Source organism: Netta rufina, assembly GCF_964035555.1.
Source record: "Netta rufina genome assembly, chromosome: 7".
In the NCBI taxonomy this organism is placed as follows: Eukaryota; Metazoa; Chordata; class Aves; order Anseriformes; family Anatidae; genus Netta; species Netta rufina.
This window is the reverse complement of record NC_140130.1, coordinates 23911673-23937302: the sequence shown is the minus strand read 5'-3', so window position 1 is coordinate 23937302 and position 25630 is coordinate 23911673. Positions and strand designations below refer to the sequence as shown.

General features: G+C 43.2%; 1 protein-coding gene across 5 annotated transcripts in view; it reads left to right on the top strand.

The window, feature by feature from the left end:
* Positions 1-25630, top strand: part of BTRC (beta-transducin repeat containing E3 ubiquitin protein ligase) — a 118920-nt gene that overhangs the window by 32167 nt on the left and 61123 nt on the right. For 4 of the 5 annotated variants that reach the window (XR_014618623.1, XM_084290385.1, XM_084290387.1 and 1 more), the window contains one exon: positions 16106-16183. The exons of the other annotated variant lie outside the window; for it this stretch is intronic. Coding sequence is in view for 3 of the 4 variants with exons in the window: in XM_084290385.1 (XP_084146511.1) it covers positions 16106-16183 (78 nt within the window). In the remaining variant the exon portion in view is untranslated. The remainder of the gene's footprint in view (positions 1-16105; positions 16184-25630) is intronic. 5 annotated transcript variants of the gene reach the window in all.

The following is a 25630-nucleotide window of genomic DNA, read 5'->3' as shown; positions in this document are numbered from 1 at the left end:
GAATGGTAATTTTGGTGGCTAATAGCCAGAGCTTGTGGCTGCAGCACCCCCCGGCTGGCGGCAGGCTCTCCCCTGTTTATGATCGTAGTTAGGTGGCCCCCAACTGTTTACAAGACAGCAGAGGTGAGATCTTTGATTGACAAGTCAGAAATGCATTAGATCATTCCCTCTGCCAGTCTCTGCTTCATGCTGTTAAAAATGTCAGCCTCTCCAAGTTTGAATGGCAGCCCGAGGGCCTCAGAAGCTTTTTGTTTTCTGAGATGGAAACACAAATTGGATGTGTGCCTGAGCGCTTCATCCTGGGCTGTAATTTCATCTTTTAGCTAAGAACCACAAGGTACATGAGCAAAGCACCCTGTAAACAATAATACTGGGGAAAAAAATAAACAAGGTCGTGTTTCTGGTACGTTGATCCACCGGTGTCCTGACCTCTATCACGTTGAACATCTCCACTCTGATTGCTGTTCCCTTTGGCATTACAATGAGAGGAGAGAGACTGACACGGGAGGCAAAGATTTAAAGTTGCAGTGTTGTTGCACATTCCTTGTATTGGCTATGAAATATTGAACTGCCACAATGTGACACCTGGTTTTTTAAGCAAAGTTTCTTGTTGGAGGTGTTCGGCGTCGGTTTCTCATGTTTCTCCTCATCTTACCACCTGGCAGGAGCGATTATAAAGGCATGAGAGGGGATAAGAGAAGGAGCAGAAACGAAGCCAAATTTAATTGCGCAATTTTTGCACTTGGCTCCAGCCCTCATTCAGGGGCGTAATTTTAGGAAGACCAGGAGAGGTTATCCGAGGCTGGGATCTTAGATTTTAAAGAAAGTAAAGCCACTGCCCTGTGGAGAGAGAAAAGGTTTGGTAAAAAGAGTTATTTAGGGTTTAAATCTGGTGACCTTGATGTCTGGCAGCAGCACTGGGCTGGGAAGCACACAGCTCACCTGGCCTCGGGACGGAGCTGCGAGGTCTCAGCTCCAGCAGCAGCAACACAGAGCCTTCCCCCCATTTAGGGGGCAAAGTGGAGACTTTTGGGGGTGTGTAGTAAATGACAGTTTACCAGTTGGGAACGGCATTTATTCTTTTGCACTTTTTTCTGTTAATTCCTCAGGTTAGGTGCTGAGCACTCAGTGCGAGATGCTGCCTTTGCTTAAGGGCTTAAGCCACTGAAAATCCCCTGCACCCTGGTCTAGTTTCTGCACCATGGGCTCTTCAGGGAAGGAGAGGGCAAGGTCTTCAGTGCACTGCCATTACTTTGGCCGATTGCTGTGGAAAACAGGACCAAACTCTGCCCACCAAGCCCTCCTTTCTCCTCCGTCCCTCGTTAGGAGGCAGGGCGGTGCGCGCAGGCTGCCTGCCGCCCGCCATCCAGGTACTTCTAAACCCAGCTCCAGCTCCTAAGGATCGCGAACATCTGCTTGGAGGTACTGCGGAGCTCCACAACGCGCTAATTGAATTACTCTTTTTTTTTTTTTTTTCTTTTTTTTTCCGCAGCCTGCGCTAATTGAATTAGGAGCAGGCTGCGCTTGCGAGGCGCCGCCTCAGCGCATGTGTGAGGCCTGGCGCGGCCTGTGCTGCTCCCCGCCGGCCCCGCCGGGTACTGCACGGCCTCCCGTCTGGCGTTTTTTTTTCCTAAATAAATCCCCAATTAACGTTGTAGTCACCCCTCCTGGAAATACCAGAAGTGTCCATCTAATCGTAATCGGCGCCGATCTGATCGTAATCTGTCTGGCTTCAGCAGGAGCAAGGAGGGATTCAGTGCAGCCCGCTGCGGTCCCCCAGCAGAAATAATAAATATTTTGGTGTGTTCCTAAAGGAGTTAGCACGGAGCAGGCTGTGAAGTGCTCACCACGGGCATCCTTTAGGGTTTGAGGACTCTGTGAGCAGTGCTTCGGAGGCAGCCAGGTGTCCCAGATCAGTTGTGCTTATTTCTGCAGAACTGCCACGGAGCCGTTATGTCAAATACAATTTTAATTAAAAAAATACAGAATTTCCCCATGAATTTGGGGAAGGCACAAAGTACTTTGTCATCCAATCTTTAAGCCAGTGCTGGTCAGAATTCAACGACCCTTGTAAAACACAACATACAGAGATAGTCCTACAGAACTTTAAATGCACGCATATATAGGGAGAACAAAATTAAATATTTCTTCACTGAAATCAGGTATCATGCTGGTTCCATGCAGATTCCAGGGGGGCAAACCCAAATCCTCAGAGAAAAATACACTTGCTCAATCTTAATAAAAATACCTTTGCTTCTATCTAATTCCTAGCTTGGAGAGAGAGGTATTTTGTTATACTGCATGGGATGGGTTTCTTTTTATTTCTTCGGTTTTCTGTTGACTGCTACTTATTTCGTGCACAAAAAATAGTCAGACATTCTTTCTTACCTAGAGATCCCAATCACTTTATTTCCATAAAATTTTAGCTATTCCCACTCAGCTTTTTGTTGGTTTGGTAGATCATTTTCTCTGGTATAGTTTGTGAGAAAATATGTTATTTATTTTACTTTAATGGTTTTTCCTTAGGTTTTGTTACTTTTCAAATAGACCAAAATAATTAACTAGCATTCTCTGCAAACTAAGTAAAATTAGACTGTGCTTGTCAAAATACATAAACAATACTCTGTGATGTGTGTGATTCTTTATTATGCTCGTATACTTGCCCTGTGTCTGGTGATGTTTAACTGGGCTTCTAATTACTGCTGAGAACCAGCAAAGTGCTGCTATACACAGAACTTCTGGATTTGCAGTTTCAATGAAATCTCTTTAACTGGAAAACAGGTTTCTTTTTGTTTGGTACAAAATAGTTGTGTTGCTTTTTGAGGACAATTCCCAACTAATTTTATCCATTAAATTGGGTTTGATTTATTTACATTTGTAGTTGGTTCTCCTTGACATTTATCAATATATCTTACATATTTTATATGTACAATGTATGTATAAAATAATCAGGTTGTCAGCCTCCTTGGGTCCCTTTCCAAATAGCCAGGCAGATTGCTTCTAGCAGACATTGCAAATAAAATATCCAAGTAACTCATGTCGTGCCGAAAGGTTTACTTGGGGTTCGTGTTTAGTTCTTAAATGATTGCCAGTGTAACTTGGCACCATAGTGGAATTTGCTAAATTGTGGCCGCATATAGTATGATCAGCTGTCAGGTTTTTTTCTACCTTCTACAAAAAAAAAAAAAAGCAACGCTTGTGATTTATTCTCTTAAAATACAGCCTTATATCCAGCAAACAAAGGAAGCAACTCTTCGTTCAGCCAATAAAGCTGCATACGTTTTTAGTCTTTCAGCAATATGCTTTGCACTTCTATGGCATCTTCAGAGTAATAAACTGTGCAGCAACCTTTTGATGTAGGTAATAACATTTGACCTTGCAACAGAATACGTTTCCTTGTTGAAATGAGGACAGCTAACACCTTGATCTTTTGGGTTGTTCTTCATTTAAAAAAAAAAAAAAAGTGTACAGTTTAAGATACCTACCTGCAGTGCCTTCTTTTGGTAGAATTCAGAAGTGAAGGTGGTTGTGTTGTGGGGATTGGGGTTGGCACCTACAAAATAAAGTGGGGGTGGAGTTCAGTGCTGCCTTAAGAAGCTGTAAGTGGGAAGGAATCCATTCCATCCAGTGTATAAAGTGCTTTTAAAAACAATCTATTTCTAGAACCTAAATTGTCCTGGGACCAGCTCTTGATATAAAAATTCATAGAAACCTGTTTTTCCGAGTGTGGTAACTTCTTGCCATAGTGCTGTAGTGTTAGAATTCACATTGGCCAGGTTGTTCTGTAAATTAAACAGTGACAGCTTCCCTCGGGGGAACAGCCAATGTATTTATGATGATGTGCTGATTACACAAAATACACTGCAAGCAGAAAACAGCTGCAGAGAACAAACCTCTTAAAAGAATACAATTACAAATAGCACCCTCAGTATTTCTAGTGGTGAGAGTAAAATACAGCATGCTAATGCAGTCTTCTAGTTTGCTTCCAAAGAAGAAAAGAGAGCCGTGAAGAAGAGGCTGAAGGATGGTTGGATGCACATGCGGTGCCAATATGGAGCGGCATCTAATCCCTTTCTGAAGGTGAAGGGCAAGAACATACCTCAGGCCTTCTTGTTAGCTGGCCTTATTTCTTAAAATTCCTGTGACTGCAGCTCCAACAATGCTGGCAAGCAGAGTGCTGGGGCCCTGCAGCTCATCAGAGGTGTGACCACTGTGGTTCCTACCCTCTGTCCTGGTTAAAAATTGAGATGTGATTAGATCAGTAATAAATAATTTGTGCTACCAGTCTTAAGTATTTTGAAAAAGGTCCCTGGTTTAAGGCTGATCTTTTTTTCTACTGCTAATCCTCTGCTTTGAGGGAACTTTTAGAAATAAATTGCAATTGTTGGTTTTTCCTAGACTGCAGCGCTTCATTTTTAAAATGGTCCCTGGGTCGTGTATGTAAAGCAAGGTCTTGAGCAGGCCAAGTTAGGATCCAGTTTACGATCTGACAGTAAAACTTGAAATAAAATACTACTGGGAAGATAGTGAGGATGGGACTGCGCTCATAAACTGAGGGCTCAAACACCTAGGAGGAATGGTGGTCCTTTGAACCTTTCTTCATCCAGGAGCAGAAAATGCAAAGTACTGGGATTTGCTTTGTGTACTGTGGCTGAATGCAAGAGAAGCCACACTGGGGACTGCTGTAGTGGGATTTTGCACAAGGGCTTGTGAAGATTTGGAAAACGCGGTTATGGCAGCTCCCACAGTTGCTAATGTTTTGCAGCCCTCCAAAGCAAGGCAGAAAATCTCCAAAACCCTTAGAACATGAGGTTTTTAAGTCTGAGATGAGCTGTCACCCTGTAATCATTAAAACGCAGCATTTTACTTATGGCTATATCATGGATACATGCAGGAGAATTCAAGTACCGAGAATACCCTTTCCATCTGCTTTTTGAGAGTCATTGATGGATAAGTACAATGCCTTTAAAAGTCTGGAATTTCTTCTGTTTGGTGTCTGTTATGTTCCAAGATCAGTATCAATAAAACGCGTTTCAAATGCTGGGGAAGAACTTGTCCATTTAAAATGAAGGGTTGCCCTTTCAACGTATAGATCTGATTTCAAAGCAGATGAAGTAACAATGTCGGCGCTCTAATTTGGGAGGGCTTGCTTAAAAAAGAAGAGCCAGGTTTTCCATCTCTGGATTGCTGGCATGTACTAATAGATGGTTATTCATCTGTCTGTGTTTTCTTCAAATCGTTTTTGAGCCTCCCTGTGTTGTCCTGCTTTGCTGACATGTATCCCATGTGGCAAGAAGGAGTTTTGTATAATCACCCTGCTTTAATCAATAGAATAATTGATAAACCAGATAAGATTTAAACTGATTACCTCCCCGAGTAGAACTCCCTGAGGGCCTTGGACTCTCTTAATTTTGACATGTATGTTGTGTACCCCGTGGATGAAGTGCAGTTTGAATTATCTGTTTTTATTTGCTTAATGACGGGGAGGGTGTTAAAGTCAAATGTTTAATTAACCCAGCAATGGGCTGCGCTGTCACTTACACACACATCCAGCTGATTGAGATATCTCACCGAGAATACTGAATAGGAATGATAATGTGGCACTGAGACGGAAGATTGCTTTTTCAATCCATTTGCTGGGTCACTGCTTTGAATGTCTTATTGGATGAAAGGCATTCAGCCTGGAAAAAAAAAATCAGCATTTAAGTACATTTTGTTTTCCTGGCCCTTCTCCACCAAGAAGTTAACTAAAACAGATATGTTGTAGGTTTAATAAGCCATTCATGTTGGAGCGAAAAGCTGCAAATAGTGGATCTCACCAGCTGATGGTCTAGAGCTGTATAATTTCCTATAGGAACAAAACGTTTGCTAGCCCCGAGGTATCTGAAGACGCGCTTCTATCTACACCTTTATCTTTCATTCTTTGATTGCTTGACTACCCACTTCATTTGATGGTCTCCATAGCAGGTCCAACTCTTCATCCTTACCCAGGGCGGTGAGATTTGCAGCGACGTTTCGTACCTCCTTGTTCTATTGCTACAAGAAAATGGGGCTTTGGAGTCGGCGTGATTTTGTACTTACAGAACCTAACGGCGAGCTTGTAAATTGAAATGTTACAGGAGGGATTTGTGTTACCACATTTAAATTGGTGTAGCCAGATTGGGAGGACCTGGGCTTCTTTCTTGGGTGTTAGCTATCGTAAGGTCACAATGCTTGCTAGCAAAATATTAAAATGTGCAGTGCCTGGTCCGTAATTTCGCATTCTTTTATTAGAAAAAAAATATATATTTTTTTGCTTATTGGGGATGGGAGGTTAGGACGCATTCAGACTTGCACCTTTTGGTATATTGGCAATTTAGGTTTTTCAGCAGTGCTGTATGGAAATGGATGCACCATGTGTTGGAAGTTAACCAAATTTGCCCCACAGTCCCGTGGTGGATGATGCTTCCTGTGCTGAGCGTAGCTTCAGAAGGTAGACAAAGCACTTAGACCTGACTGGACAAATTGCAACCATGAGAAACGTTGGGAAGTTGGAGCTGTATCACCCAAATGGCTCCGTGGTAACTCTCTAGTACTTTGAATCTTTTTTTGATGCAAAACCAGGTCGCTTTGGCTGGAGGCTCACCTGGCAAGCATTGTATACAGCATAAAGACACGAGTGCCCTTACGGGCTGTGGTGTAGATATATGCTGTGAATTCCCATCAGTTTAACACTGCAGTGAATTCGTTGAGCAGCCCTTTCTTTAAACAAGTGAGCTGCATTCAGTTAATATTTGGGGGAAGAAATGTGATTAAAAAGTTAACGCAAGACAGAATGTGGGATTCTTCCTTCATGCTGCCATTTTGACTTTGGCAATGTCTATTTCATGCTTTTTTTTTTTTTTTTTTTGTATCTTTTTTTCCCTTTCCTGAAATGAAAAATAAGAAGTTAAAAGGCAAAGCTGACCAAGAAAACCATGACACAGTGCAGAAAGGTGAGGGTAGCATGGTTGAATTAGAAGTTTGGGAGTGAGCAAGCCAAGAGCTCTGAGGAAAAGGTGCAGTGAGTAGTGGAAGTATTTTGGTCTACTTGCCAGCAGAGCTCAGAATGGGAGATTTCAAAAAATATTAAAATAAAGAAAGGAGGAGATGACCAAAGGTTGGAGGGGAAAGGGCTTTTAGAGTGAGACTGATGAGACTGCATTGGTCCTCTGAGGGAGGTAGCTATGAAAAGTTAGAAAATCATTCTTCAAGAAGGAGATGAAATCTACAGCAAAACCAGCCAATTTTACAACCCAGTTCTCAGAGCACTTGCGGTTCCTATGCAGATGAACCTGTAATAAATATTGTACCAAGAAAGTTAATCTGTATCTAGAGAATTTTAATAAATAAAAAGTTTTAAAAAACTCTCCCAAGATCTGTTGGCTCTTGCTAACTCTTGTTAGTAATAGAAATACGTTTTTGACACCTTTTTTGGATGATGGCTTATGTTCACAGCCTGTAAAAGCAGACTTTGCTTCTTTTTCCCCCTTACACGTAAGGGAAAATCAAGTAAACATCTTTTTTGAAGATGTAAAAAAGCAAAAAAGCACCGATAAAAGCTGTGATTCGTGGGAGGGAAGGGGAAGAATCCTGCAAACCGAGAATGAGTGTGTATAATTTCCAACTTCAGTACTTCAGCGCCCTGAGATGAGTGTTGAAAATGAATTTTTGTGAAAGGAATGTAGCAAAATGAAACCAACAAAGAAGCGAGAGTCAAGCCGTGATTGATTCTGTTCTTCTTTAAAAAGCTTCTGTTGCATGCGAAATCTGTCTTCCTGAAGTATGTGTGGCACAGTCCTGCAGTCTTGCAGACAAATTAACCTCTGCCGAAACTGTTTAAACAAGAATTCGAGCAAGAATTGAAAAGATTGGAGAAATTGTTAAGGTCCTAAAGAACAGAAATGGAAGAATGCTTTTTTGTGCAGCGTGGGGAGCAGAGATGCAGGGTAGCGTGCTAGGCAGAGGCAAAGGGAAGCCCCGCGATAATCAGATGCAGAACAAGTCCTGACACCAGCCTTACGTAAGTGGCCTGGTTGGATATTTGGAGGTATTACCCATATTATGTGTATCATAAGGTTAATTGGATGTTTTCATCCATGCTTATTGGAAATGTGTGCTTTCTGGTCCTCGAAAAGATGCAGACAGCTTTGAACTACTATAAAATCTTGGAGTATGAGATATATGCTGCAAAATCACGCATAGAAAGCGCTGGCTCTGAAAGCATATGTATACCTGTGAAGGTGCTGATCGATCTGTGCTATTTAGGAAAAGAAATTCTGAAGCAGAGCTGGCTGTGAAAAAATGCAAATAATAAAATTTAGCTAGAGGTCCTTAAGGCTTCTTAAGCTCTAACCTTGTTATGAAGAATGGCGAAGTCGAGCTGCCTAATGCAGATGTCTGAGTTACAAAAATAACCAGATGTCCTGATTAGCAGAAGCAAATGTTCTTCCCTTAATCCACGTGAAATTATATTCAAAGGCTCTCCGGATGTAATGCTTGTGTAAATAAGGCACCAACAAACATTGGAATAGAAAGGGCCATTGGCCAACTAGCTTGCAAGGCTTGAAAGCTTGAATATTAAAAACAAATTTACCACTGCTGACTCTCTTAAATTCACAGAACAGAAATGTTAAGCAGGGCTGCTTCCCGGGGAACGTGGAAAGACTGTTCTCATTAGCCATATTTTCTCTCTCTCTTTCTCTCTCCCTCTCGTTTGAGAAATGTCTATAAAGTGAAGCTCTTTTTTTTAAAGAATTTCCTTAAATGGCTAGTTCCCTGCACCTGGATTTCTGCTGGATTTTTTAACTACAACTCAGATCTGTGCTCTTCAAGATGCCTGTTTATCATGTCTTTCATGTTTTAACATTAAACTGAATATGCTGTTCTCACAATGTTAAGACTCCCCACACCTTTTAGTTATTCTTTCTAACAATCCGATAATTAATAAGTTAAATCAGCTCCGTAAGAAACTCTTCCTGCTGTCACAAAGCTCCATTATCATCTCATTGCTTTGAAAACGTGCATTTTTTTCTAATCTGCAAATTATTGATGTGAATGAAAAGTAAGGAAAAATACGAAGGCACCATTCAATAGGTTAAAAAAAGAATCCTCTCCTGCTTTTTATTTGGGAAAAAAAAATTAGAAACTCTTGTCGAGGGCTGCATTAACCAAACTGGGACTTGTGCGAACATGTGTGTGTGTGTCTGGCTGGGGGGGCAGTGCTGTGCTTTTCCATTTTCACTGCTGTCAGAGCTTCAATTATAAGAATTCAGTTTCTGGTAGGTACCTGAGCTGCTCGGGCACGAATTCGAACTTCAGTTCTTTAGGCACCACGTAAACATTTGGGAAGGGTGGGCAGGGACAGAAGTCCTTGTGAGGAGTTCATAAATGCAGTGGAGGAGAAAAATATCCCGAGCAGGATCCGTGCAGCGGGATAATAGCTGTATAATCATGGTATAAGCATGCATGCCAGTCTGCAGAGCTGGAAGGCCAGTCGTGCTCGTTTTCCTTTTGCTTTTCTGATAGCAAGTCGCTGCAAGACAGGCTGCAGCGACTGCTCGCTCTCAGTCATTCTGATGCTGAGCCATAAACCCCGTGTAAAAGTACCATTTCACTTGAAACTTGGAAGGGCTGGGAAACTTGTCTGTGCCTTCATTCCGGGCTGAAGTCACCCCCTTGTGCCTACATACTGCAATTTATGGTGTTCTCTAAAAGGATCTAATCTCGGGGAATGTTCGGAGCAGCAAATGCCAAAGAGGAATGGGCTCTAATACTTAGCTCTGCATTTTCATTGCTGTGGATCTCCCTGTGTGTTACAGCTGTCATTTTTGTTTTATCTACCGAACAGGCAGAGAATTGCCTTCAAACCTGATGTTTTTACACTTGTTTTTTTTTCCCTTCAACATTACCAATGTTAAGGACCGCTTTTATATAGTGCAGTGACTTAGCTAAATAAGCCTCAATTTGAATACTTCAGGCCTCATGGGAGGCGAAAAAGGAGAAGCTATTGTTAAGTGTTTTTAAGTGGGGGTTAGCCCGGTAATTTTTTTTTAACAGTAATACCGCTTTCAGGCGGACATTGGCTATGCCAGGATTCATCCAGGCACTGTTTGAAATGGCTGAGATATTTATAAACTGACAGACAGCATTTATAAAATCAGGATGCTGACAGTCCCTTAACGATAACAATGGGCTTGGACTCATCTATCACTTACAAAGGTTATTGGAAAGGGAACGTAAGGCTTATATGTGCCTGTAGTCTTAGCCTGGCACTTATTTCCACACATCTCTCTCTTTTCTCTCCTCCCTCCCTCTCTCCTCCCCTTCTCAGTGCACTCTGCCTGACATGGGCATCAGACAATTGCAGCTAATTCCCCCCGTGCCTTTACCCAGCGATTCCTTGTCCTGTTTCCTGCGATCAATGATGCAAATTAGGAGACGGTTTCGTAGCATCTTGGGGCAGCAACCCGCCCAGACCAAACAAGAGAAACATCTGGGCTGCTGGCAGGCTGCTGGCGTGAATTGGGAAAGAAGAAGTGTGCGGTGACTGACAGGCTTAACCCGGGGCTGGGCAGGGGTTAAGCAGGCCTTCTGCTTCGTTTTCCTTTCATCTAGCACCAGTCTGCAGGCAGAATGCTGATGTACCTCCTTTCTCAGCCAGGCAGGAGCCACCCAACGCGGTCCCCCTCTGCCCTTGGTGAGGAGGAGCAAGTGCATCGTGGGGACGCTTCAAGAAACATTAAAGAGGATGCCAGTGATTTTCCAGCTCTGCAAAAACATCCGAATGCACCTAGGAGCCTGAGGGTCAGGTCGTAGCAACAAGTTCGCACTGGAAAAAGGGAAAAGGAGTATTTCACTGGTGTGAAAAGCACCTTTTTTTAGCGTGGCAGCAAGCACCGAGGTGGCTACGCCTGGTGTCCGGTTTGCCCTTGAAATATTTACTCTCCCGTACCCGTTCGGACACACTGTTCCCACTGTATTATTTGCTTAGAGACCTGAAATACCCAAGTAGATTTCCTCCACGCGGTTGGATCTGCTGGTATCACTAAAAACACACCCTGCCCCGGCTTCTGCTCCAACTGATGGATACGCACGCGATGGCTGGAGAGAGGCTTGGCTGGCTTGAGGGGGTCTGTTTATCAGGGAACTCGATTAAAATACAGACTGCACATGACATCAAATTTGTAATCATTTTTCCACAGCAAGCCAGCGTTTTCTGTATTGGATGCAGGTGTTTAAAGCAATAGTGTGTTTTAAGGGCCAGTGCAGCACAAATTCTGGCCTTTGGGATAATGACAAGTGTTTTGCCTGCATAAACAATATATTTTTTTTCCCCCTGAGGTCCGCGCACACCTAGTTTCCCTCCAGCTCATCATCTCTGTCAGGTTAATCAATAGGCACCGTATGGCAGAGGGTCAGTAATCAGTGTCATCGTGCCTTTAAATCGTGTTGAAAATTTGCTTAAAGCCTGGGCCAATTAACATCGAGATGATGAATGGATGGGTAGATGGGAAGAGCCTGGCGCTCAGGGGCTTTGTGAGAAGGAGATGCTCAGCTGTTGAGCAGCAGACACCAGCGAATAAAATCAGCCATTCATGTGAGCTCAGTCCACCCACTCTTAATGATAATGTCAATCTAGCAAAATATATACACATTGGAGTTGTCATGAGTTCATAAATCAAAGGAGTTTGTCAAAGGCATTCAGATTAACGAGGCAGCAGCAATAACAAGTCAAATTTGCATAGAGAATTGCCCGAATCTCAGTAAATTATGATCCTGTTTTTCATTTGATTATTTGCTAATGTCTCAAGAGGGAGAATGATTATATTAGCATGCAAAATCTACTCCAGAAGTAGAAATCCGAGGTATAGCAGACCAGCACACGATGACAATTAATCAGTTTCTGCATACTAGCATAAACGCGCAAGGCCCAGAAATGAACTCCTTTTTTTATTATTATTTCTCCTTGCTACTGATCCAAATGGTTCAGCTTGACAGAGACTTTATATTGCTTTAACAGTGTTCTGAATTGTGCCTGCAGGCAAGACATAGTTATGCAGCTATAACCAACCTATCCATCTGCCAACCAGATTGGAATTCTCCTATCCAAGGCTTCCATTAACCCCCACTGACAGCTCCAAACAGGATTAAGAATTTGAAAGCATAAAAAATAGTTGTGCTCCTCGCATAGACACACACTTCTCCCCCACCCCCAGCTCCCCGCACTCGGAAAAAAAAAAAAAAAAAAGAAAAAAAAAAAAAAAGGCTGCATCTGTACAGTTTTATAATTAGTGCCGGGCAGAAGAGCCCCAAAGAAAGCCTCCCCCAGTTGGCAGGGCTTTGATTTCCACCATGACGAGCGAGGCGGTACTAAAGGTAGCTCTGCCCAATTGGTAGTCCCTGGGAGTGCATTTATCCACGTATTATAGCTCGTTCCCAGCAGTGTTTTGCTGGGCTGCGTACACAAAATGCTGCGTGTCATCTCCCATCAAGCGCTTCAGTCTGGGGACTGCGTATGCGTTGTAGCATGGTGTGTTCAGCGGCGGAGGAGGCTTCACGGGGAGAGTTAAATAGTAATAATTTCGTAGTGGTCTTTAAGACAACCTGCCTCGGAATTATATTCTGTTAATTACAGGCTGAAGTTTTAAATGCAAATCAGATTTAAAAGGCTCTCGTTACAGACAGGAGCCATTTTAGGAGAAACAAACTATGGAGGGCGAAGCCCCTTTTCGCAGGAACCTCCTGCTAAAGAGAAATTGTGAAGGTTACGAGAAGTAAGCTTGGGTTTGCTGCTTCCTCTTCCCAGCACTTCCAATGTCATTGTTTGACCTTGGGCAAATCAAAACCAAAAAATTTGTTTTGCCTGTCTGTGGAAACCGTGTGCGCACGTACACGTTACTGATCTCACCACGACTGATTTGGAGACTTTGGCACTTCTCATCTTACCTTTCTCATCCTTGTTTGAAATAAAAGAGCCTTGAGTTCAGTGCGAACGGTTTTGGCCAGTCTGGCTTTAGTCTGTGAAGGAAGGTTATGGGATTTTACAGTTTTTCCTGATGAAAGAGAGTTTGTATGGCTTTTCAGCTTTCGGTCTGCACTGGTTTTCCTTGCTCCTTTCACCCTAATAAATTCCATCATTCGTCTACTACGTATCAAGCATAATTGCTGCAGATCTTTAATATTCCCGGCGAGTACACCCAAAATACCGTCTGGATACCAAGTGCTCCTTTCCGGCTCTGTGCCTGAGATGTGCGTTTCAGTAACCACGAGAGGGTGCTCGGAGCAGCTCCTCCCTTTGTCTGCCTCTCTTGTGGCAGAGAGCATCGCCCAAGTCCTGCCGAGGCAAACCTTGCTCTGACCTCGCGCATTTTTATCCCTCCTCCCACCTTGTTCAGCAAGGAGAAATATCGAGGTGCCCCGTTTCAGCCGATTATCTTGTGCTCTTCCCGTGGCCGTGGCTAAGCGTTGCCCTGTCGAGTGTCACTCCCTTCCACGCAGCCACGGTTAGTCCTGAAATACGCAGGGTCTTGTACCTGCCCCTGGATCGATGGCTTCCCTCTTCGTGAGAAACGAGTGGGAGTTACAAACATCTGTGCTTTTTTTTTTTTTTTTAAAGTGTGATGACTTTCCAGTCATTCTGTCTTCACCGAGCGTAACTTGCTTGCCGACAAAAAGTGCACGAGCAGCGCTCCTCTGTAATGGGCTGCGCTTGGAGCTGCTGCGTTGGTGCTGTAGAGTGGGGAGACGCCAAGCTGTGAGCCACCATATGCACTTGGCAGTCTTTGTCTGGTCTTTGTTCAGCCAACCTCTTAGCCTTGCCACCTATAAAGATAATGAATGCAAAATGGTCCTCTGCTCGCTCTTAAAATCGGATGCTCGGCTTAAAGAAAAAGGAGATAACTTGATGCTTTGCAGTAGCTAGGAATTTCCCACTAAGGGCTGGTGATTCACCGTCAGATTTTCTTCCTTTTTGAGGTTTTTGGAGGGAGAATCTTAAATGGTTTGAAAGGCAAGAAGAAAGCAAGCTGTCAGTTCCATAGAAAGGATTCTTAGGAGTGGGAAAACATCTTAGCACTTGCAGTAGGGAAGGGGATGACTGGTGGAAAAGCATCCAAGAAGAATGAACAACCCCGTGAGTCCAGGAGATGCACAGCGCCCACCTCGAGTTCTTACATTTCTCTCCCTTGGTCTTTTTCTCCAAAGCACAAAAATCAAAACCCTCTTTTGAATCCCACCACTTGCTAAACTGTATTTCATGAGTAGAAAAGAGCAGTTTTAACGTTTGCCATTCCTTTGTGGAGATATGTGATTCTAGCTGGAGTGTTTTTACGATCACAGTCCTTTCTAGGCTGGATTTAATGTAATAACTTGGTCCTGGCAGAGGCCTCACATGAAAACTTTTAAAAGCTGGCCTCTTCCAGCGATTTATCAGGCCTGTTTAGGATTGATTTCCATTATAAAACCCTAGTTACAGCATCCCAGATGTCATGGTACCTTGCGAGCCCTGTATCTTGTTCAGACAAACAACCAAAAACCAACAAAGATCAGTAGCTGGTCTGCAAGCCTCGACTTCCACCCAATCCTCTTGACCAATTGATGACATCCCAAGAGTGTGTGTGTTTGTTTTCCCTTCCCTGCCTTTTCCCAACAAACAGCTTACATCCCACACCTCCTGGCTGTGCCTCTTCTTCCCCTTCAGCACAGCTGAGTTGCCTGGACCCCGGCCGATGACCGCGCTGCAGCGGGCACCCTGCTCCTCTGCTCGCCCTGCTTTGCCGTGCTGCTGCTCCTCCTTTTACCAACAGACACCACTTCTGCCTCCCGAGCTGCTGGGCTGGAAGCTGGTTCTAGAAGAAATCAGGCAGAGCCGTGCTCTGCAAAGGACAGGTTATTTTGGGGGCAAGGAGGCACAAGCACAAAACGCACACTTCTGCTTGAAATCCTGCGCTCCGGAGCTTGTCTGCGAGCAACTGGAAAACCACCCTTTTCCTGGCAGAGCTCTCCCTAAGCAGTTTTTCTGTATCTCTTTAAAACCTGTTTAGTTACTCACTACTGAATGCGTGGGAATGTGGCCTAAGGCTACGAATACTGTGGTGATCAAACTGATTTTAGATGTGTATGTGGGATTCCCCCAAAGCTGGCTGTCATTACTCTGTCAGCGCAGTAGCTGAACCCGTGCAAAGAAACTGTCTTCTGGAGTAGCTGGCTTTGTCAGCGAGGACAGGGTTCCCCCCACATACCCAGCACTTTTTAACCAAATGTTTGCTAAAGATTGTACGCGTCTTGAGATAAACAATGTCCTGGCTTTACTCTAAAGCAAGTAATAATTGGCTTTAACGGCGAGGTCAACAACAAAAAGCTCCCGGAGTTCTTTCTTATTTGTGCTGAAAAAGCCCTCGTATTTCTTTTTTCTTCACCCCCTTCCCTCGTCTTTCCTGATGCTCTTCTCTGGAGGTGGTGGCTTCAGTTTTGCAGCCTCAGTCTTTCTAGAAACGGTGTTTGTGTGTGCAGCTTCAGGGGGCAGAAGTGAAAAACATAGCCACGGTATCATTTGCTACCCACAATTTTTTATTTTTTTTAAAGGACCTGACAACCTCTTACGCAGGAATTTAGCTTAATTAAATTTCTCTATGATTTTTGGCAGCCCAGCAGACTCACTACAATTAATAATTGTTGGACAGATTAAAGCATAGGGGCAGAGGGAACAGTTGCACCCATTCCTGGTCTTTTGTTTTCCTCAGGTTCTGCTGTTTTAAATAGTTCCGGGGTGCTGGGGAGCACTGGTGTTACCGTGCTGACCCAGCCATTATTTCAGCTTTTCCAAGAGGCAGTTCTTGGTAATTCTGGAATAAATCTCCAAAGCACAGTCTTCTTCGATAGGCACCTGCACAGTGCTGCATTGCTGTATGGAGGAGAGATTCTTTCTCTGCCATAACAAGCTGTTTGGCTTAAAAGTACAAGTTAGCCTCCGGTGTGCGTATACATAAAATACTGTAGCTTGCATAGTACAAATATTCTGTTTCTTTTCTCCTCACAGAGTAATATTAGGGATAAGAACTGAATTAAAGCTTACTTTCTTTCACAGAACTCCTCTGAGAGAGAAGACTGTAATAATGATGAGCCCCCTAGGAAGATCATTCCCGAGAAGAATTCACTTAGACAGGTATGTGATCAGTCTCTTTAAAAATGCAATAAAACTTTCTAGCTATTTGAATCCTTAAATGCTTTTGGAAGCTGAAGTCTGACTTATGCTCATGGAAATCCTTTCTTTTCTCCCTTGAAGTCTGAGCTAGTCACAGTATACCCAGGAAAATCAGACACATGGATTTACCTTCCAGGAGAGTCGATGACTCTTTCTAAGGAAATCTAGACTTCTGCTCTCCAGTTCTCCCTTTTTCCAGTTGGTATTCATCAAGTGCTCTTCAGCCTTTTCTTCTGTTCTTGTTCCTGCCTTGCTTGTAGTATGTTTTGTCTGTGCTCAGGAATTTCAAAGCATTCTAGAACAATTAAGTTTTCCATTACCCTTGAAGGTGGATTTTCTTGGAGGTGTTGTCCGGGTTAATAACCTGAAAAATGACCAATATTCTCTTCTACATTCATGTATATGCCTAGTGGGTAGAAAAGATAAAGAGAGGGCTGCTAAACCATAATATCTCAGCCTTTTATGTATAGTAAAGCAAATTTCTTACCAGTTCGTCAAAAAATGACATTGTTCACAGCACGGTGATTAGCTGTGTTTCAGGGTATCAGAGCCTTCATCTTTATGCCCAGTCTTCAGTGTGGCCAAAATCCTTGGGTCTTCTGGTAGCTATATGGTGCCTTAGGTGTTGAGAACAGTGTTTGTGGATAAGTTCAAGCTGTAGCCTTAAAGCAAGTACCTTCTTGTCTAGATCATACGAGGTGGTTGCCCGAGATTTTGCGCGTGTTGTAGAAGGAATTTAGATTCTTTGTGTAGGCATCAATAGAAACTATCAAAGCATTTTGGAAGCTCATATTGCTCCTTTTTCTCTATTAATGATGGACAAGAACAAGTTGGGAATTTTCCAACTGTAGAGGAAGAAATCAGACACAGATACATGTGCTTTTTTCCTTCCTAATCAATGAGTAAAGTGATGCTTAATGGAAAGATCTGCATCTCCTAGAGGAAGGAGCGATTACCCTGTCTCACATCTGCGCATATTTTGTAAAACCAAAAAGATCTGTCCTGCAAATGCTGTCAAAGCAGTAATACTCAAAAAGTGCTGAGTGCGGTACTAGTACCTTAGTGGAAAGATGCTAACTTGGTAAATATTGAGTGTACGACTTCATATTTTCTGTCCCTCCCTTAAGACACTGCTGTTAAAATTTCATTATTGGGAAACGTGGACCTACCTGCACAGAAGAATTGAATGTGTATGTGTGGAGAGAGGGGGAGGTCTGTCTACTTAAAGTGCCTTTCTAGTGAAATTTTCTACGTATTTAGTCATTTTTGATTAGTTAGGCATTAGCCATGGCCATAAATGTTTCCTCAGGTAGGTTTCCGGAACAGATGTAGTAGAAGATGGAGGTAATATAAAGGTGCAATGGTTACTTAGGCTTCTGAAGTTGTAAACAGAAGCTGAAGACCCCCATAGCTTAGTGCCGTGGACCTCTCTAGGAGAAATGTAATTTTTCTGTTGACTGTAATGGCTTTTGTAGGAGGATATCTTCAGAAGTCTCAACAAGTGGAGCTGTGTCCTTAGCGTGCTGGCAGGAGGAGGCACGGCTGCTCTGAGGTTGGTGAGGGGCAGCAAGGCAGAAGAGATGCGGAGATCAGCACTGGGAAAGGAAACAGGAACAGGCAATGAACTTGACACTGAGCTGGAACAGTAAAAAGATCTAAGCTATGACAGATTTGGAAGTACGGATGCAAATGTTCAGTTCTTGTTGAGTGCTCGATCTGACAAAATTAAATTTTGAAGGGGAAAACTGAAAATCACAGTATGAAAACAGACGTCAGAAAAAACAATGACAAGTGGCAAAAGTTTTTGGCAACTTTATTTAAGCTAACAAACGAATTTTCACACTGCAAAGTTATAAATTAATTTTAATAGGCTGATCCAGATGGTCCATTTGGAAAATGGATAGCTTGATCTGTTGAAAATTAAACTAAATTTATCTCTCTCATACTTCAAACTGAAGTAAGCGTGAGAAGAGTGCCCATTAAGTCCGGCTCATACAGATGGACCGGCAGGTCACACATGGGACTAATCTGATTCATTTTAAAAATAAATGCATGAGTTATTGAATCAGGTTCCTGTTTCAAGCCCTGCGTGTGAGCGTGTGTGTGTGTGTGTGTGTGTGCCGCCCTTTCAAAGGGACTCGCAAATGCTTCAGTGCCTTTTTAACCTGTGTGTTTCCATTTTAATTCAACTTCCTTGCCAAAAAACATAATTAGTTTTCAGTGCCTATCAGTTAGTGTTAGGCCCAAACACTAGATTGATTAGGTCAGGCATTTGTTATTTTAAGGGCTATGTCTCCATTCTTCATTTATGAAGAACACGAGCTCAATAGTCTTGGGGAGAGAGCCGGCCTTTAGAAACCGGGCAGGGGAAGCTCTCTGGGGGCCCCTCCAGCCTTTTAGCTTCTGGGTGTTTTTAACAGAGCCATGAATGCAGATTTGTAAATTTATTGCGGTGCCATCTGTTTTTTGCCTTTTTTTTTTTTTTTTTTTTTTTTTTGCAGGAACCGTATTATTGTTGGCTCGTATCTGTCTATTGTGGTGGTCACTCCCCGGGAGCCTGCCCTCATAGTCCCGAGGAAAGTGATGAATAGCGGGGGTCAACATGAATAGGTCACAGGGCAGCTGTCCGGGGCTGCCCTGAACTTGATTACCCCGCTGGTTTTTAAAGAAGACGGCCACAATGCAGCTTGTTTAAAGCCCTGCCCTCCCTTCTCTTCAGCGGAGCAATAATGAAGTGCCTTTTGCCGCCGCGGTTTGTTCTGCGGGGGGAAGCCGAGGCGAAGGTGGCCTCGTGGGGAAGTGCTGGCAGCACACAGCGAGCCTGCCGCCGCGACCCTCCTGCACACCTTGCTTCGGACCCCGCTGTCTGTCTGCAGGCTTCCAGATGGACGTCCAGGGGAAAAAAATCCCCATTCTAACGGGCCCCGTAGCGTTTGCAAGATCTTTCCCCGTTAGCGTTTTGGCACGGAGCGTTACCTCAATTCACTCGTATGGGTTTGAGACCGTGTTGTAAAATTACATCTAGCACCTCAAACGTGCTCTAGGCGCTGTTGCGGTGTTAAAGTAGAGGCACGCTGCTCGTAAGGGTTTAGAGTCAAAACAGAAGCCAACTGGAAGAAGCAGAAAGCAGGCAGAGAAGGTAGGGCAAAGCAAAGCAAAGCCAAAAAGCAGATTGCTGGCAGCTGCGGCCTCGTCCCGCTGCCTGGGGCTCTTCTCCAGGCACATATCAAAAGTTCTCCAGAAGTATTTCTGCTGTCCCCCCAATGGGGATGGTTGCACGGTGGGGAGGAGTGAGGGGCTTCAGCCTCCTCCCTTCCCCAGGGGAGATGTCGAGGACGTACGTACCAGGTCTGTAATGCTCACAGGGTTAGCTCTTCTTTTACACTGTTAATGCTTGCTGGTGAGGAGCTGCTGCTTGAAAAGCCTTCTGAAATTGCTAGAGGCACATCCTGGTCTTACTTGTAATAATATTCTTTGTTTATATAAAAATATATATATGTATATATAAATACATAAATATATATATATATAAATATATATATTTCATCTCAAAGAAAAGAGAAAAAAAAAATCCATTTCCATCCCTCTGTAGCTCTTCATGCATGTTAAAAAACTAGCCAACCTGGGTTGTGCTGGAGCCTGAGTTACAATGGGAATGCTGCCTTGTGGCAGAAAGGCCACTGGGCTCTTTCAGCAGTCGTGCTAATAGGAATCTGTCACCCTGCTGCATTTCTGCATTCCTCTGTAATTGAGTAAATTGCAAGTGTTGTCTACTCCCCCCTGCCCTTTGTGTCCGTGTCCACTTACCATCCGAAGAACGTGGGCAGTGATAAATAAAGCGCTGAACAGGGCTCTCAACTCTTTGAAAGCAGCGTGTTGCCAGCCCCCTAGTTATATTTCTTTAAGTGTTTATGTTTTTCTGTATTCTTTCTCTTGTGTGGCTGGAACCCTGGGGATCCGAAGCCATGAGAGAGGCCAAGAAGCTAACAAAGTAGCTGTCCCCTTGTTAGCTTGTTCCTTTCTTCTTTAAAAAACAAGATGAAAACCATCTGGCTCAGGGCATTACATTTTCCTCCCCCATGCACCTCTATAGATGAAGAGTTTCACCTGCAGTGAGGGTTTACATTGATTAGGGAGGGAGCAGTAATTCAAGCCTCCATCCACTTCAGTGGTACTTTGCAGTCTTTAAAGGTGCTGACCCATTGAGTTAAACTGTCAAGGGAGGATAAAAAAGGAGCTTCATCCCGGGAGGTAACAGCTGCCAGGTTTTCAACACCTTGCACGCTGCTGGAGAAATGTCACAAATTGTCAATGGGAAGAAAAATCGCTCGGCTGCCATCTTCCCTTAATGACGTGCCTTATAAAATGAAAGATTTAAGGGTTGAAAAACCAGCGAGTGGCTGGCGGGGAAAAGAAAAATCCGGAGGGATTTTGAACAATGGGGCCAACAAGATTGTGCCCTGAAAGACTGCGAGTGCGGCCTCCCAGTTGGAACAAGGGTTCAGACGGGGATGGCCAGTTTGGCACGGTGGCACAAGAGGCAAGTGAAAGCAGCAGCAGCACTGAGGTCTAATATTGCTGTGTCCCTATTAAAAAAAAAAAAAAAAAAAAGTCTGATTCATAAGCCAGTGAACTGAGAGAAGACATACTGTATTTCTGCTCTTTTGAGGACAATTTGTTTTCAAGCAGCTACCAGATGGCTAAATACCACGACATTTCCTCCTTTCTTTTTTTCTTCGTTATTTTAACAAGAGACGGAGTTCTCTTTGCTCTTTGTTTTTGTTTGTTTTCGTGCTTTTACTTGGCTGAACAACCCTGTGGTGGCTGGGCATTGTGGCACACTCCCCCCCCCCCCCCCCCTTTGCCCTTATGCATTGATGGATGAGGAAAAAAAGATCTCCAGCTTTAATGCAATTTCAGATAACAGGCAGATTGGAGTAAGGCGTATTGTTTGTATCTTGAGTGTTTTTTTGTTTTAGGGGCTTTTTCTTTTTTTCCCTGTTTGTTTTAGGTAAGTCATTTTAATTGTACTGAGTAATTAGAAGGTACACACAGCCAAGGGAGCTTTGTTATGGTAATTGCTCAAAAAACCCACTCCCCAACTACCATTGCCATGTGTTGAGACACTTCTTCCCTCTAGTGGCAATATTAAGGACTCTGGCTTTCGCAGTAGGCAAGGTGTAATTGCAATATGACAAACTGTGCTTTAGGGAAAATGCTGTGAATGATCTAGTTTTTTTGTTTGGCTGGTCTTTATTATGTCTTATGGCTTTTTTGTGGAGGCTACCCTTCCCAAAGACTGGGCTCCAGATAACAAAAATTTAGTCTTAAGAAAATAATTGCAGCGAATCATGGGGAATGTTTTACAGCTTGACTTAATTCTAGTCTTCTTTTTAATTACCTGTTTATAAAAACGTTTTTAAATTTGCTGAGATTACTTAATTCTTTCAGAAGAAGCACCTCATTTGAAATAAATAAATAAATTGCATTTATTTTAAATAGTCCATGTGAAAGACCTTTAAAGGGTAATTAATGCAAGTCTCCTAAGACTCTAAGTAAGATGAAAGCGATCTTTCCAAATCTGCTGGAGTGATTTGTTTATATAACTTCCCACTTCTGCTGAATTCTTCGGAGTCTAATAACTTTTTTTCTAACCGTTTGGCAATTTGTGCTTAGCTACAAAAGCCCTTGTTCAAAAAGAACAGTTTAATAATCTTTTCCCTGAAAATGACTTGAAGGGAGGGTATGGGTTTTGTCTTTTTGCTGCGTTTTTATTAGTGTTATCTTTCTCTGATAAATCATGTAATTATTAACTATTGGGGGGGGGAGAAAAATCTTATTGAGCTCATGGGCTGCAGCTTCTATTAAAAAGTGGAGTTTTGTTCAGGGACTGGGGATTCGCTGGATAAATGGCCGAAGAAATGGATTGCAGTTGGCAGAAAAGCTGCACACGCAGCGCTGCCTTGGGTTGGAGGCTTCAGCTTGGCATTGAGCGTTCATCCACAGCCGACACAAGGAGAAATGTTTACATGTTTGTGTCAAAGAGCAGGATCGCACTTTCTTTAAAAAGAAAAATGTAACCAAAGACACTTACGGAATGAGATCGGATACAGCTCTATCTTTAGTGAACTATAGGCTAGCGTCTCTGTGGCATTTTAAGCCTTTGGCTGCGAGTGAATACAGCTTTGTGGTTCCCCTGCTTCTGACATGATTTGGGGTTGCCATATATCTGTAGGATTTTTTTTTTTTTTTTCATTAGAGCTTGTTTTGCTATAGGGCTGCTTAACACTGTTCTCAAACGGCTTTTGCAAGGTTAAAGGAATGCAGCTCGGTAACAAGTTTGTGTCATTTTAAATATATACCTCCTAGTAAATAAGGAGGAGCCTTGCAATCAATCCCTTTTAGTGTGTTATATGTTTCACCTGACAACTAAACCCTCTATTGATTAACCATTACTTTGTTAGATAATCTCGTGTCATTGAAGCCTCTGTAAAAATTAAACTCTTTAAAATGTTTTACCCTAGCAGCAGTGCGAAAATTGAAAACTTGTTCAGAATTACAGCCGGCTTCCACAAAGAGGGTAGTTTTCCCCAAACTGGTTTATGTTTGCATGCTTTATATGCAATATAAAAACATATTAAAGCACTCCAACGCAAAGCTATCTGCCTGTGGCGTTGAACCAGGCTACCACTTCAGCCTGCTTTTCCTTGGTGAAGAAGCCTCTTATCTTGATGAAAGGTGAGGAGAAACTCGAACGGTTTTGGCGCAAGTTAGATGAGATTCATAAAAGGGTCGAGCTGTAAAGGTGAGCTGAGAAATTTGCTTTTCTGTGACTTGGTTCTGGTTTTGATTTTCGTATTTTTCTTCCAGATTAGTCAGTGTTCCCATAGTCATCGGAGCTGATGAAAGGAGGTGCTCTGGTGTTGCAGTGTAACGTGAGACACCATCCAGTGTTTCACCTAAACGTAGGGCTCTGCAGTATTATTTCATGATATGACAGTCATTCTGCTTCCAGTTTTGTCTTTTTCACTTGTAGCTGTTAGTGTACAGACACAATACGACCATACCAGGTGAAACCACATCTCCATGTACAGCAGTGATCTGGTGTCTTATTGCTGCCTGCAGAGAAACAGTAGAAGACAACCTCCACACTATATTCTTCCAGCTTCTCATGGCTGGACTTCATGAGCCAAATGCAGCATCTTTTCCACATTATCAATAGATTTCCTTTGAGACCTACTAAGTAGAGTGACATGACCTCTTTCCCCCCCTCCCAGACGGTAAGGGAGAACTTGACTTCTGCATTTTTGCTTGAAGTTTTTTGGCTGAATTATAGAATATGCATCTTCTGTATCTCCTTTATTCATCACACGTAGCTAGTAATGCATTCTTCTCTGAGAGTATGAAAAGAAGAACAGGAGAACTGTACAAACATAGTAAGGGACACTGAGCCGACAATCGCTGTTTGTGTGTTTTATTCTCAAATCTGTATCCCAATGGGTTGATTCCATTATACACACTCCTTTTAATTTTCTTTTTTCCCTTTTTATTGGGAAACAAAGACCTGCTGAAGGACTAAATGATTGGTAATCTGGTGCTTACATAGGTCTTTACATAACAAAATTACTGTACAAAAGTTCTTTCTCACAACAAAAATAAGTTCTTGTCTCACTTCCGTGGCTGAAAAATTTGGGAAGGAGAGATTTAAATATCACTGGCTAGTGGTCCAAGGGCAGAGAGGTGTTAACATGGGAATGCCCAGGTCCATCTGCACTGTCGGTGGGAGATGCTATATAGCGAGAGCAAGGAGGTCTGGCCTCTCTCTGCTCTCCATTCCCCTCCTGCTCATGCAGCCCCTACAGCTGTTGCTCCAGGGGATATCCCTGCCAAATACTCCATGGACGTGCTGTTCCTGAGTTCGTTTAATCCCCCTTTCCACTTGCTGATGTTGTTTCTCTCTATGGCATCCTGTGGCAGCAAGTTCCAGAAGTTCACTGCCTGCTCTATGAACTGTTTCCTTTTAGCTGCTTTAAATAATGAAAATAAAGAAAAATAAAGCAATACGATGGAATATGTATTTGTCTATATTCTGATGTGCATCCAGCTTTTGAGTAGTAGTGTGGCGAGCTTCCTTCTCATAAAGTTCTCTTTTTTTTTTTTTTTTTTTTTTTATATATAGATTCAGCCTGTATTATTTTACATAGTGTGTAAGTCTGGCTTTTAAAAAGCTGGCTTGTACCAAGGTTTTTGCATACCTGTCCTGGGAGGAAAAAGACTGAAAAGATGGGAGTTTGGTTCATGGTTCAGTTCATGAAGCCACAAGCTACCGTGTTTCTTTCAGTGAATGTTTTTGTGGCTGAGCTTTCCGTCTGCAAAGGGGAGTTAGCATTAGCTTTCTGTGAGTCAGGGCCTCATAAAAATTACAGTACATGCGAGGTAAGTTGTGCAGAAACACTGCTGCTGGAATTCTAGGAATGAGACTGCCAATGAGAGAGATCCCAGATTTACAATAAATGGGTTCAATTACATAAATATAAAGAACAAGCAAGGAACTTAATCAACTCTTTGCAGTTTTTCACCTCCAGAGTTGTCTGAATGTCAGTGCAAAGCAGATGGCGCCAACTTTTCTGTCCACCAGTTGAGCCGCTGCATCTAAGCCACAATTTAACGTAGTTTATGCTACCCCGATCTTTCTTCTGAAGAAAAAGTGCTGTGCATACCAGAGTGATGGTTTTATGACACTGGCAAATATTTGCGAGAGGCTGAGTTGAGTCCCTCAGACTTCTGTTTGCTTGTGGCCTAATCCCGCTTTGAACCTAACCCCCCCTTGCTGAAAGATGCGCTCTGTTCGGCCACACGGCGCTCTGACAGGGTTCGTGTGTTTGAATTTTTCAGGCTCTCCTTCTGGATCCGGAGTCAGAAATTGCTAGCTGGCTGCCAGTCGCAGCAGATAGCAGTGTTAGGGCTTGTAAGGAGATCCGCTGGAGCCAGGGTACTCTGCATTCCTGTCTGTCACTGGCAATTTTCTGGTTAGAGAGCTCACGGGGAAATAAAGCGTAAACTGCTGGAGCAGTGGAGAAAATAAGTGTGGTTTTTTTGTTGTTGTTGTCCTCCTTTTTTGTTTCTGTTTCATGATGGAGTTTGAAGGGGGTCTGTAAAGAAGTCCAGTGGAAGGGACTGTGAATCCCTGAATTTCCCCAGGAGTGTCTGTACTGTGCCGGACCAGTACAGATCGACCTGAAACAGAAAACTGTTTATCCAGTGTGGGCAGTAATGATGTTTAATGAGGATCAGAAGAACTTAGGTGGATAATGTGTGATGCTTGCTGTGGTTATAGGCACCCAGTTCCCATCGGTTGGTGCTTGCCATCCGTCTGAGCTGGAGGCTGCATCAGGAACACCGCGTTTC